This window comes from Oculina patagonica, chromosome 12, assembly GCF_052425735.1.
Source record: "Oculina patagonica isolate OP01 chromosome 12, crgOcupat, whole genome shotgun sequence".
NCBI classification, from domain to species: domain Eukaryota; kingdom Metazoa; phylum Cnidaria; class Anthozoa; order Scleractinia; family Oculinidae; genus Oculina; species Oculina patagonica.
This window is the reverse complement of record NC_135769.1, coordinates 13,185,586-13,199,932: the sequence shown is the minus strand read 5'-3', so window position 1 is coordinate 13,199,932 and position 14,347 is coordinate 13,185,586. Positions and strand designations below refer to the sequence as shown.

General features: G+C 40.2%; 1 protein-coding gene across 1 annotated transcript; it reads right to left on the bottom strand.

Annotated features, from left to right (window-relative positions):
• Window positions 1-5,629: 5,629 nt before the first annotated feature.
• Window positions 5,630-13,457, bottom strand: LOC144632716 (CD151 antigen-like). Its single transcript, XM_078491430.1, has 7 exons — window positions 13,279-13,457; window positions 11,212-11,403; window positions 10,659-10,733; window positions 9,991-10,086; window positions 8,821-8,976; window positions 7,320-7,403; window positions 5,630-7,163 (listed from the first exon to the last, which is right to left on the bottom strand). The coding sequence occupies exons 1-7, from the start codon at window positions 13,378-13,380 to the stop codon at window positions 7,110-7,112; spliced, it is 759 nt and encodes a 252-aa protein (XP_078347556.1). The 5' UTR covers window positions 13,381-13,457; the 3' UTR covers window positions 5,630-7,109.
• Between the last annotated feature and the right edge of the window lie 890 nt (window positions 13,458-14,347).

Here is a 14,347-nt window from a genome sequence, read left to right as displayed (position 1 = left end):
TTTAGGAACGAAGCAAAATTAAACTAAACTTCATCTTCGCCTGTTTTTTTGTTTAGTAGACCGCGATTTTATTTATGGTAAATGGAAAGAGTTAACCGGCAAAAGGAATTAAAGTTAGGGTATAAACATAGTTAGTTATGGAATAAAGCACTGGATACACTGCTGACATGAAGCGATAAAGCTGCACGGTTAAGTCATGCTAATCCCAAGATACACGCTCTTTTCTACATCAGAACGTCTAATTTTCGGCCGAAAGATATGAGCAAAAAATTTTATTAAAATGCCCCTTTTTTAAAATTTTAAAAACAAAGTCAGATGCGACAGAGCGCCGTTTGAAACAAGCCAAGCCCATACCTACCCCCCACTGAGGTGGGCGCATACCCCTACTCAATCTTCCCAAATTATTTCAACAACTGTGTGTCCATAAACGATTGGTAAATACTAGGCAGTTTAGATGGTCCTGCTTCATGGTACTTTTGGAGCTATTTTTTAGACGTCGGATAGCAGAAAATATGCTCTGAAGTCGCCGATGCCACAGCTTATTTCAAATATGACCTTACAGGTTGCGGGCCTTTCCTAGTAGCGTTTTGGGAAGAGAAGTGTCGTTGAAAGATCCGCACCATAATATCCCGCCAAGCATGATCCTGATAAAACGTTTTGTGTCTTAAAAATCCACTTTTATGCTGCGTTGACGATACTTTTTTGGGGTAGGGGGGTAGGGGGGGGGGGGGGCTTGCACCAAATTTTTGTTGGGGGTAGGGGGAATACAGTCCCATGCTCCGCCACCTATGAATATGGTATTGCAGTAAATTCATTCCTTACCGAAATGTACATGTTCACGTCGCCAATGGGTATTGCAAATTGTTGGTGGTTTCTGGTCAGAATTTGAAAAGATCAGGAGCCATAATCGAATTTGAAAAGATCAGAAGCCATAATCGATGGCTCCTGAAAAGATATAATTATTCCGTACCTGATTTGAATTAAAATTCGTTCTTTCTCCAGCATCGACGTTCTTACAAAAAATTAAAGGTTCTTATATAAAAAAAGCGAGTATATATTCTTCCTGGCCTTGAACAATGTTAGTCACAGTTACTTCTGGCAGGAACAATTCTTCGAAAAAGAAACCAAGAGATCCACGTATTGCTTCTTTCGTTTCACCTAAATATGACTGGTGTCGATTTCAAAGTGATTGCAAATTTCTTTTAGCATTTGAATAGCAAAAGAAGACAGCTTCGAGGAACGGACAAGTTCACATAGCTTATAGCAGTCATAAACTATTGGATGCTCCAGCGACACTTCCTGCATGACTGTATTGGTGAACTCTTGAAGGGCACCCTCCCTCTCTGCGTTGTCCACTTCCTCATCACTAACATCTGCCACATCTTGCCGGCGTCGCTTAGCAGCCAGGCGACTAAAAAAGCTTGCTATCTGCTTGGAAGACGGCGCTTGAAAAGAGACGATACCCTTCACTGTCCCTGGTTGTCAACATGGCTCTTGCAACAGAGTCTGGATCTGCTTTCGCCCTGATTTCTCTCCAAGATCGAATTTCTTTGTCAAGTAATCTTTCTGACTAGTAGTGAATCTACTTTTTTTAACTTGTGAGGACCGCAATGCCCAGCCTATAGGAAGAGACACGCTTCCTGTTGGTCGTGGTTTAGGTACTTCTGTTGGAATGTTTGGGACGATACCAGATTGCACTTCAAGTCTCTCTGAACAACCAGTAATGGCTCTGTCAAGAAGACTCTCGTTTTCAATAGCGCGGTGATGTTTGCCGCAATCAAGGTGCCGCTGAAGTGAGGAGAAACGCTGATAACGTTTAATACATCCTTCTTCAGGAAAGGAAAAGAGAAATGCATTTGATTCATCCAAAGAGGAGTCGTCAGAGCTTGGTGAATCGCTTGGGGCAGGCATGTCAGCCTGTTTCGAAGGGATCTCTGGTTTCTTAGATTAAATTGTTGTAAAAGTCGCTTTTTGTCCGTTAGTGACGCTGTCAACTGCTGATAGCACTGGAACTTCCGTATTTGGTTGGACGTCGAGTTTCTCCTACTGAATCAATTTTCCAGGACGAATTTTATAGGCCCTCCATACAATCAGCCCTTCGTCAGTGTAATCTATGTTTGAAACAGCGCTGACACCTTCCAACATGATAACAGGGAACGTCTCGGGCTCAGGGGCTCCTGAAACGGTAACGTTAACCGATGGTAATCCAACCGCCCAAGTACTCGTAAAGGATAATTGTGGCCTCTTGAACACTGCAAGCATTTATTCAAGAACACTGCGAGCATTTATTCACTGTCGCCTTAAGGTGCGTAAATTTATCATGAAACATATATTAGAGCAGGTAGCCCAAGAGTGTGACCACTTTTAATGAATTAACATTCGTTCGTGCAGTTATTATCCAATCAGAAGCCGAGGACAGCTTTCCGTTGACGTCTGATTGGACAATTTACGTTCCCTCAAGGTAAACAACGCAAATGCAAAGATTGATTGCAAATCTATGAGCAGTTCAAAATAATTTGGAACAAGGGAACAAAAAGAAAATAAAGCTGGGAACGTCAAACGGGAACAACAGTTGTGTTTCTGATATTTTAGGCAACAGAGATCACCAAAAAACGACAAAATATTTTAAGGGAAAAGCGGAATCCCCGGGACGCCCTCTTAAGTATGGTGCCACGCCTTTTTGTATCTCAAAATCTAATTTTCCTGTGAGTAAACAACCAATAGACAGAGTTTTTATTGTTGTATTTCTTTTTCAAATGGGCTTATTTCCGGGGAGGGCTTACATACGATGGGGGGAGAGGAGGTTATTTTTAAATGGACGTTTGCAATACATTTGCGTTTCTATTGGGACGTGATACCGTGCGTTATCTTTTTGGGGCATACAATACCAGATGGTAAAGTTCTTTAAATATAACAAGAGGGGGGGAGGGGGGGGGGATTTTTGTTATAACTAACAAAACAACCTCCACAACAGCAGCCTATATCAGAAAAGTTGTACTTTCTTGGCTTTAAATCGAGAGCGCTTATTATCTGAAAGATTATTGCGTCAGATTTTTAGGGGACTTATTTCTTGGGAGGGAGGGGCTTGTTTTGAAAGTAAAATACAACAGTTACGACAAACACCTAAAACAAATCAAATTTAAATGAATATTAACTTTGAATGGGAAATTGTCACCAGTGGTTGTATTTCCCCGTGTGATGAGAGGAACTACTTTTGACAACAAAGACACGTGACCAGGCTGGTATATCCCTCAGAGTATGAGATTTTTGTTTACGAAAATGATCTTTAGTTTGTGAAGGAAATTTCTACTTGTTTGTTAGCTATGTATGTTCATTGTAATCTGTACAAATCTGATCCGATGGCAACAAATACACCTGTCCTCTGATGTATCAACTTTGCTCCCCGTTTTCCAAGGCCTCCCTCTGCTTTAGGCCATCTTCTATCTTCGCTATGGCCTGATAATTTCTCAGGAACCTGGCATCGCTGAGATCCTCGGCGCCATTCAGTTCCTAAGGAAGATCGGTGGTAGGGACAAATAGTGAACTGACCAATGTTTTCAGAAAAGGTAAAAACTCCTGCTCTGGCAAGAATCAAATCAACCTCTGTTTCGACATCTGAGATCCCCCATGTAGACTTATGTCCCGCTATTTCTCGAGTACAGTATAACAACGGAATAACTTCTGTCTTCTTCGCCTTATCTCTTCGCTCGTAGGTGCAGGATTTTCGACAATAGCGCTAAAGGAACACTTTGCTTCCATACAGAAATAATGATAAAAAACCTGTTTCCCTCAAACTCGCGTTCTAAGCGTTACCCACGCCAGTATCAAGGTTTTCTAATTTATAAACGTCAATTAAGATCATTATCAACGAACAAATGTAAAAAGTACGCCAAAGTATCCTGAGTGATGTGTTTTGCGTACCGTGTTTTAAAGGAAAACATTTCATTGGCATTTATCTGCTAAATACATTAAATAATCTTGCCATCCTTTTTAACAGTGTTCGTTCACAAAGCGGTTTTACACATACTGTTTACATTACGGCGACAAGGAATCTAACGAAATCACGAAATGCCGACCACTACATTAATTACCGACGTACGGGCAAAAGAAATATTTCTTCTATTAATGACATTGTTTAATCCAGGAATGAACTCTTTTGCCATGATATTTTAATTTCAATAAGTAATTTATATCTTAAGAACGGAGATACGTTTATAAAGGAATTTCAAAAGTTATATTTGATATATCAAACAAGCCCGCTGAAATGAACAACCAGCAACCACTGCTTACATTTGCTAATAATTTCGTTAAAATTCGGTTAATTCAGCGGCGCCTCGAAAATCTCCCAAAAAAGAACCCAAGCTGATTTTCATACATAATTTATAATAGCATAAAAGGATTTCACAGCCGAAGTTTGAAGAAATTTGGAGTTATGGCACATAGCGAAAAAAAATTCTAAACTTTATCAATAAATTAGGGATTTTCCCATAAGTAAATAAAGGTATTTTTACAAAATTTGTAATTAATTCTCGAATGACGCTCAAGTAAAGTTATTACCTTTTTTTAGAAGCTGAATATCTTGCTTTTTAAGAAAACGTATCCAAAAATTCAGGTTCTTCTTTGCACGCGAACTAAGTAAAAACTTAGGTTGCCAACTTTTAGCTTTGTATTCGGCCATTTTTGGCAATCTTGTGGACGAAATTCCTTTTTCTTGTTTTTCACGGATTTAAAGCGCTACGAGACGAAAAACACTACATCAAATTACAAGGATAGCTTAAGGCTATTTGTGGGCAAAAAATGAGGGAAATCGATTTTTTTAATTTCTGCCGCAAAATCAATTTTTTGATTGAAATTTGCTGAAAGTCGTTCTTAATTTTTTGTTGCATTCCTTACCTCTGTTGTTCGAATATCGATTCTTTTTTATCCAAAATAAAGTACGGATCTGGAATACGGAGGCTTTATAATTTTAGCTTGAGTTCGTATTAAACGCAGACAAACTGTCTTACAGAATTTTCAACTACGTACAAAGTGAAAGTAACGCCTGTTGGTTTTTGTTAGTTCAACTTTTTCAACAACAAATAAACATATTTGGGGCCTTACATACTTGGCCTTACATACACTCGGCAACTATTTTATCTATCCTTGCTCATGCTAACACTTCAATATGAACGAAATTCGCCGAATGCTCACCCTTTCGCCTCCTTTGCATATCTCTTACATGTAACAAAAGAATATATATATGTTATCACAGGCGGTCACGGGAGCCCATTAATAACCTGCGCAGCTGTAGGTTTAAAAGAGCTAGCCTGCGAACAGGCACCCGAGTAGGACAGGGCAAACAATGGGAGTCTGCTCACAGGCTATGAAACAGCCAGTCGTAGTTCCAAGTGCTTAGATTTATCTCTGTTTACAAGTATAGAAAATTAAAAGCACTGAAAAGCTAAGAACCTTCTCTCCAGTAGTTTTGAAAGGAATGAACTCGTTCAGCTCTAGCTGGAACCAGCTGTATGTTGCGTACGTGAACTGCAATGATTATTTTTACTCTTTCTAGTCTGAATCATCTGCAAAATTTTACAGAGATCAATGGAAGGGCCACCCAGGAAAGCATTGAAAAAAAAAATCCAGATGGTTTCTCTTTGTGTAATCTTTAATAAATCATACCTTTTTATGTCTCATTTAAACTCGTTTGCACTATTTAGTGAATATACCATGTATACAAACCAATGCACGAGCCTCAAACAGACACCATAATTCCCACGCTTGATTAGACAATTACTTTCAATTCAATTTAACCTGTGAACAGGCTCTTCTGCGAGGATGGGGCGAAAAAAAGCAGGCTTTTCTCGGCTCGCTTCGCTCGCTGATCGGATCAGGAGCCTGAGCAGAAAACACCATGTGGAATGGTGAATAAGACACACTTGTGTTTCTAATCTAACATGCTCTCTAGTTTTATTGGTCGGTAAGCACTGACTTTGTTTCGGTCTATTTCATGCAGTGTGGCATTCCCAGGAGGGTGACCCATTTGAAAGGGACGGGGTTACGGTTCGGAAAATGAAGGACGATTCTGGCGTGGCTCAATCTCATCTTGACCTCCAAAAGAGTCCATTTTTCATGCCTGACAGGTCTAAACAGCCAACACAATATGACGGCGTCTCATATTTCTCCACGTACATCCTTAAACGAGACCTTGACGGTTAAACTGAACAGAGGTTATATGCTTATGCTATGAAATATTGGCGCATATCGTGAACACCCTACGTAAATCGTATCCGAACAGTTTAATTTAACCCCCCACGCGAGACGACGAGCATCCCCGTCCCTTTTATATGGGAGTCCCACACCCGGGCTCCAGTATAAGATGGCGGTCAAAAAATGTTTTTTTTTCTCATAGAACGGCAAAAAAATATTGATAAAAATTAAAACGCCACCGCCGTGTAGCACGAGAATAACTGTCTTGTTAGGAAACAAACACCACTTTGTCAGTTACCAGCACAAAAGCCCCACATCTTTCAAGCCATCCGGCATCAGTCTTTACTTTGCCCCCTTCCTCTCAAAAGCTCGAGAAATAACAGGACAGTCTCCTTTCGTGCCTAATTGCCCATCAGGCCGGAGCTTATCCTGATTTCCGTAGCGACTAGGAGTATTTATATTTCAACTACCTCTAGAATGGCACAATGGGATGCTAGTCCATCGCAGGGTTAGTCATTTATACACCTGGGTGAAGAGAAGCACTGTGCGTGTCTTGTCCAAGAACACAACACAATGAACCCAAACCGCTCGATCCAGAGTCCCGCACGCTAATCATCATAGACCAACACTCCCTTTCTGGGAAGCTAAATAGAATAACGATAACTCAATTTGCAGAGGTGATTACAGTCCCCTTTTTAAACTGAGCCGCCACAGCAGTTTTTTTATTATTATTGTTTTGTCAGCGAAACAGTAGATATCTCGTTAAGGGGTTGAGGGAGCGAATAGCTTGCTCATATTTATAATAGTAGTCGATTGTATATAAATGTCATATATGTCTTTTCTTATCATAACAAAATGACACAATCTGCCAGGAATTCTGTGGTCCACTTGGAACACGCGAGGAGAGGTCTGGAAACTATTCAGTAATACTCCACTAAGCGCACCATACACGAGGAGAGAATAATTCCAGTTAACTGCAATAAGAGATAGAATGGACCAGGAAATTAGCAAACATGTAATAATTGAACTAACACAGCTTATACTAAATATCTCCTGATGGGATAAGTTTCTAGCCATGTTACACTTCTACAGATACGTTTTACTTTTCATTTTTTTTGTTCAGTACTTACCTGGACAGCAGATAGAAGCAATGTAACCATGCCCAGAATTAGCACATGCTCGCGAAAATACTCACTCAACTTTGAAATACAACCCTGTGGTAGAAAAATAACATGTACTCTGAATTAGGGAGGATGTTTCTCAATATTGTTGCAATTGTTATATAAGTAGCTGCCAACTTCGGGGCAATTTAGGATAAATTTGGGAAGCGCGCCTATTCTGCTTCGTTTCTGTTGCTCTTGCTTGCTGTCTTACTGGCTAAAAGGTTCGCCAAGGAAAAAAATTGGGAGTTCTTCGCTAGTTTCTTACATTCAGTTGTTGTACTTGTGACTGTGGAAAAGTATGCGACGGGAATTAGCAGGTATAAACCTCGACAGGAACTTTGCAGCTAAAATGCAACTGCTCACGTCATCTTATGTATGCAAGGTCCACGCTCAAAAGGAATTAAATAGGGCCAGCGAGCCATGTTATAATGTTTATTTTTCAATGCGGGAACATTGAATACAGGTCGAAATCAATTATGTACACCAGTTGGGATTTTGTAAGAGGCGACCGCTGAATACTTGATAGGCTCAAGTTACACTAATTTAGCGGTAAAATTTCTGCGACCTTGACAAATGACCTCTAAAGGGAGGGTGCGTACTGCACACCGCCTGAAAGTACCACTCGTAACCTCGTTCCCAGGGTCTCGCTCCCCAGGGAAAGAGGTTGCATCGCTCGAAGCTTGTCGATCGCGAGTTCTATTTATAGACAATACCTTAAGGAGTGAATATGTGATAACGAATAATATGAAATGACTCATTTATTTGATAAATTACGGTTGATTGATTTATAAAGAAAAACAGTCCGTACGGTTTTCACAGCAACTTAAAGCAGCAAAAAAGAAGCATCAAAAGCCTAATGAGAAATCAGGCTTCAACGGGATTCGAACCCGTGCAAACACGGACTGGACTATGAAGCCAAAGAGTGCTGGCCGATCACTTGTTCCACTCATAATCGTGAGATGACAGATAAATAATGATATACAGGGCCGTAACCATGAAAAATATGACAGTGGCGGATCTCGGGAAAGGGCCGGGGTGCCCGGGGCCCCACCTTATTTTTAGGCCAAATACTGGCCCGTAGGGCCGAGAAAAATTATTTTCAAGAGCAGGCCCCCGGGGTCTGGATGATCGGGCCCCCTTCTTAGCTGAAGGTCTGGATCCGCCACTGCTCACACCTTAAAAAACAACAACAACAACCGAAAAACGACTGAGGCAAGTGCCTCGGTTTGCCTCAAAGCGGCTTCGGCCCTGCTATATGACCTACATGATTATCCGTAGAGGAACGCTCCAATCAAACATTGCTCTGATTACTTACTTAAGTCATCAGCCACAGACTAAAATTAAGTGATAAGGCCTCACTGGTAATCGTCCTTCTCATGAATCAACTTCAGGCGTTTACAGGTGTGTATTCCCAGGGCTTACTTGATTATTATAACAATTACGTTGCAATGATAACAGTCACTCATACCTCACGGTAGATGTTTGATGGGTGGTCCCTCTTACCACATGCAGGTGTGATTGTCTTGCAGCATGAGTTTGGAACTGACAAATTCTCGTTTTCGGGCATCTGTTTCCATGCTGTGATGTTCCATGACGAATAACTCTGGCTACCGCAACACTTGTGCTAGATATAGTAGAGCAGTTTCAATTGAGGGTCGCGATCGTAAAACCAAAACCAAAGTAATTACTTTGGCCAATCACAAAAGGACACCGACAATCCAGTGAACCAATCAAAACTCGAAGCAAATACATAAAGCTGGCACGAAGCGCGGGAAAACGTGCGCGAGCGAGTCACGATTGGTTTTGGTTTTACTCCTGATTGGCTGAGAAAGTGGCGCGAATTTTTTTAGCCAATCACTAAGCGTAATAATGCAAAACCAAAGCAAACGCAATTACTTTCGACCCTCAAGTGAAAACCGCTCTAAATGGTTTGAACCCAGGAGTATCAGTAGGTCGTAAAGTATGATCGTCCGGGTGAGAGTAGTTCTCAGAAGAACTGTTGTTGGTGACTGACGTTTCGACAACCTTAATTAGACTAACAAAAGACGGATCGAAACTGACCAATTACTGTTGACCAACTAACACAGTCTTACAGCTAATAACATCACAGCTGAACTGTCCAATCAACTTCAACGGACCAGACTTATAACATCATCGACTGACAACCGACTTTTCACTTGACTCTGAAAATGACTTCCGCTCAGTCACCAACAACAGTTCTTCTTAGAACTTTTCTCACCCGGACGATCACACTTTGCGACCTACTTGTGCTAGAAAAAACATCAATGAATACAGTCAACTCCCGCCTTGCAGACACCCGGTTATTACGGACACCCCGTTATAACGGACAGGTGTTGTCCTGACGAATACGGAATTACTGAAACAAACTTTCGCTATTACGGACTTTCTCTATTACGATCTATTACGGACACCAAGTTGTGGTCCCGAAAGGTGTCCGTTATGGTGAGATTTAACTGTACTGCTTAGTATTGGTTGACAAAAGTCAGTTCCCGTTAGTGGACACTGTTGGGGCCTACAATACTGTCCGTTTAGGAGGTGTTCCTTGTAGTGGATGTTTCGTGAACAGTCTACACTTAGCTTCTAATCTCAGATTGCTTTACAATGAATTATTTTTTACCCTTTGTTGAAGAGTGTCAAAGGATTCTTTAACGTCATCTGATGTTCCGTACTCATTCATTCGGGCGACGATGGATTTATCTAAATCCTCCTCAATCTAGCAAAAAAAATAAAATTAGAAAAATAAACATGAACACAGTCAAAATAGACGGTTAGGAAAAATCTAAGAAATCGATTCACAACTGGCAAAAAAAATTAAAATGAACGTTAAAGAATTTGTGAAAAGACTGTAAGATCAAAATGCTCAGTTTTACTTTTATCAGGTGATGGGATTGAAATGTCACGGTGAAAATATTAAGATGGTCCTAAATTATGCAGATATTAGAGGCACTAAATTAGCAAAAAGAGATGTCACTGTGATCAATCCGTGTGTTTGGATCCCTAGGGAATACCAAGCTTTCACGGGTTTGTAGGCAACGTTTACGTTTTTCCTTGCATGTAAGGCAAATCTCCCTCAGAGTCCCAATGTCACCCCTACGGTTTTTAAACTATAACCAGTTTTGTGGTTTTGCCAAAAACATTGCTTATAAACCCGTGAAAACCCTCATGGTAGTTGAATTCAATCTTGCCACGTCTTGGATTTGTTTCGTTGAATACTGCTACTTATTCCCTGCTGGCGCGTACCATAGACATGCATAGAAGGAACTGGGCATTTACGAAGCTACTTACATGAGCTCGGTGCACGAATGCTACAATTCCTACTGAGCATTCGACTATGAATATCAGCGTCAACAAGATTAGGAACTGCAAAAGAGATGTAAACTTGAAAAAAAAACTTGACTGTAGAAGTACGATGTGCAACCGTGAATCGTTATGCAACGATGTAGAGGAAACTGGACACACACCCCAGGGCATTCTCGTCCCTAGAGCTACCCGTCCCTGTTAGCCAGAAGGGCCTTTACGGTAAAAGGTGGCTTTGTGAACACGTAATTTGTTTGGCTAGATTTCAACAAAGGGAATTTTAAATCAAAACAATAAAATTAAGGTTCCTTTCCGTAGTGCAAAAACCCCACCAGCTCTGGGGATTATAGTGACACTAAGGACAAAAGACGGTAACTTAGTTTGCAGAACTCCTCCCTTAAGAATGGAGCGCTCGCTCATTGTCCTCTGTAAAGATTTCGCATGTTAAACTGAGAAAACCAGACGGACTGGGTGCCAGAGAATTCACTGGAACATCAGTAGAGCCAAGTTAGCAACCTGCTACTCACGTTTGACTACCTACCGAGATGAGGAAATATCTGTGTTCTTTCACCACTCCATAGCAGCCACAGATACACACAATCATAATGAGTCCCCCAGTGGCAATCATCAGACCGACTATTATCAGAAACCACGAGCTTCCCAGCAGCACACTGTACTTGTTCTCAAAAATTAGCGTCCAGGCTCCTACTATCACCAGTGCTACGCCGCTCAACTGAAAAAATAAAAGGTCCATGAAGGTGAGCCCGCCAGGCCTGTCTCTCCTTGACATTATCCCATACTTGATCCCGATCTTGAGAAATGTAGTAAAACTCGATTATAACGAAGTACTAAGCCAACTCGATCGCCCATTAAAAATGACTGCGAGGGAGGGTCATTATACAGGATTTTTCTGTTTCAGTTTATACTATTATTAGTAACTTTAGCTGTGCTTCCGAATATCAAACTCTTCAAGACCACATCGAAAAAACAATAAGAATTGCTGGATCTTTTATAAACCTGGATCAGAGAAATACTTGAAGAAATATCGAGTAAACGACAAGTAAAATATGGAGACGCAAAAGATAAAAGCAATACGTTGCACGGATACAAAGTATCGTCATCTTCATCATCATCATCATCATCATCATCATCATCATCATCATCATTACTATTGAAATTATAAAATTGGTAGATATTTCGATTTTAAAACAAACTTTCTTCATTGGCTATAAGAAGAAAATTTTTTCTTCTTTTTTATTCGGCTTTTATTCCAGGGACTACGTTACAAAGGGGTCCCACCAAAAGTAGCATACTGTATTCAAATCAATCGCAATACAATGCAATGGGTGTATTGATGCTATGGTACAAATCTAAATGTTATCTTTAGATAACAAAACAACGACAAATATTATGCTAGTTTCGGACAATAAGTAGTATCAGTGAACTGATATTGGATGTAATCGGAAATTCTTTACATATCAAAACGTAGTGTATGATCGTCCAACCCAGCACGCTGACTTTCAATTTCAGATTTTTTTTTCTTGAAAAACTCCATCGCCAATGCATGAAACAATCATAAAGTAATCAATATCCGCCCACAAATACTGCTACTCTCTAAGATAACAGGAGAAAGTCTGTATGGTCTCGCCAAACGGGGAATAAAGTGCGGAGGTTTTGGCAAATTATTTGCTAGAGTTTACTAAGGTATCAAAGGTCATGTCTTTCTGAATATGTACGTACAGTACATACAGTATACGAGGACGCGCGGGCATCATGTCCCCGAACAGTCTTTGGGGGATCGTATCCATTCTTTGTTCCTTTGATGTCTTTTTTAATCCCGATTTAGCAGTAACATTAACAAGACATTTTCTCCTCGTTACACTGAGTTCAACGAACCATGTTGTTAAGACATTTTTTCAGGGTGTCAATGGGTTTTATATTACGACGATGTGTAATTTATTTCCATAAGATCCAATGATAAGAAATGCTCAATTAATTAAAACAAGGCCGAAAGGATAATACAAACACTTGTTTTCAAGCCTTTTATGAACCCTTGGTTTCCGGGTGTCATCCGTCTAGTCTTACCGTCTAAACACAAACGTTCGTTCGATATAGCCTTCGTTCGACGAAAATATAATGGAAGTTACTCACGCGCCGGCAGGTTAAAGGCGGCGAAAACGTGAACCCAAAAAATTGTCATGCCAACACGTGATATAACAGAGAAATATACCACAAGTAATGCAGATTATTTGAAATATTAATAAAAAACAATTTTGTCCAAAAGCTCTTTCTACTTAGCAAACTCCTCTCATATTGAATGCATACCATACTTTAAAAGTTCTTGTAAATCATTAAAACAAAACAAATGGTAACGTGATTAACACCTAAACGGCTTTGATGTGTAATTAAAATAATCAAATTGCATTGTACACACAATGTATACCTAAAAAAAGGACTGAACGGGGAGTTTGAAGGTTTGGCTTTTCTCAACAGCAATTGGTTATAAAGATTATTTGTTTAATGTTTTCCACTTGAATCATGCCAAATGTGCCAACAATGTCATTCAAGTTAAAGTTTGTATCATAACACAATGGCGTGATGTACTTACCCAATAAAAGAATGTAAACATGTGCATTGGTGCTTTCAGGCATCTAACACTGCAACAACGTCTCTGCTTCTTTTTCTTCAACTCAACATTCTTCCACGCCATCGTGAAAGGAAGATAGGAAAACGTTGAATGCGGGCAAAAAACACGCGGGGTCGAACTGTAGTACAAGTATGCGAAACTGGAACCCCTTTAAAAGTCGACGGACGATTGGAGATTATATGACAATAAACATGTACCTTAATTTTATGTTTAGGAGAATTGCCATTACACAATATTCTTCAGGTGCGAAAAAACGGTTTGATATTGCATGTCAATTACGTACTATTTCAAAAAAAGTTATAAAACGAACGCCAAACAGGAGTTCATTTGAATATGTAACAAATTATTAATTACAAGAAACCAATAATGCATCTAAAGACGTTCGATCAAAATATAACATCTCCCCAGGCCACCTGATGACAGCATTCGTGACATAACAATATTACCACTATAATCTTCACGTGAAGAGCTTTGATACCTAATCCTTTTTGGAAAGGTTAATAAAAAGATAACAAATCTACAGATCATATTTTGTGTCCGGCATGTAAGTTATGTGCCCTCATGCGGCAGACAGAAACCACGAATATTTTGGTATAAGGTCCCGGGTCATAATGTGTCAACAACTCAGTAATTCCCAGATGTCAAGAGGAGATACGTCCCCGGGGATACGTCGTCATTTGGCCAGTCCATTTATACAGCAATGCATGGTTTCAGCATACATAATTATCATTATGAGCCGAAAACTTCAACATCCCCGGGGTATACCCGAGCATTAGTCAAGTCCCTGAACTCTCTTTCGCGCGAAAGAGAGAGTTCAGGGACTGGACTACCCGGGCATTTGACTCATCAATGCAATGTGCCCAAGGTGGGCGGGAATTTGTCATCAGTGGTAATTATTGGGATGAGGAATATGAAACCATACGAGGGAAGGGTGGGGGAACTCAAATTGTAAACACAAAATCGTCAAAATCGGGTTAGGATCGAATATCATAGCTCCTGATCAATACCATGGAGATCGGGAAGCTAGAGG

Bases quoted from the DNA above. Each gene is read 5' to 3' on its own strand.
- LOC144632716 (XM_078491430.1), bottom strand. From the start codon at position 13,380: ATGGCGTGGAAGAATGTTGAGTTGAAGAAAAAGAAGCAGAGACGTTGT. The intron at 8,977-9,990 runs GTAAAAAATAAT...TACTATATCTAG, and splicing joins TTGACACTCTTCAACAAAGG to CACAAGTGTTGCGGTAGCCA. The intron at 7,164-7,319 runs GTAAGTACTGAA...CTCTTATTGCAG, and splicing joins TGCTTCTATCTGCTGTCCAG to TTAACTGGAATTATTCTCTC.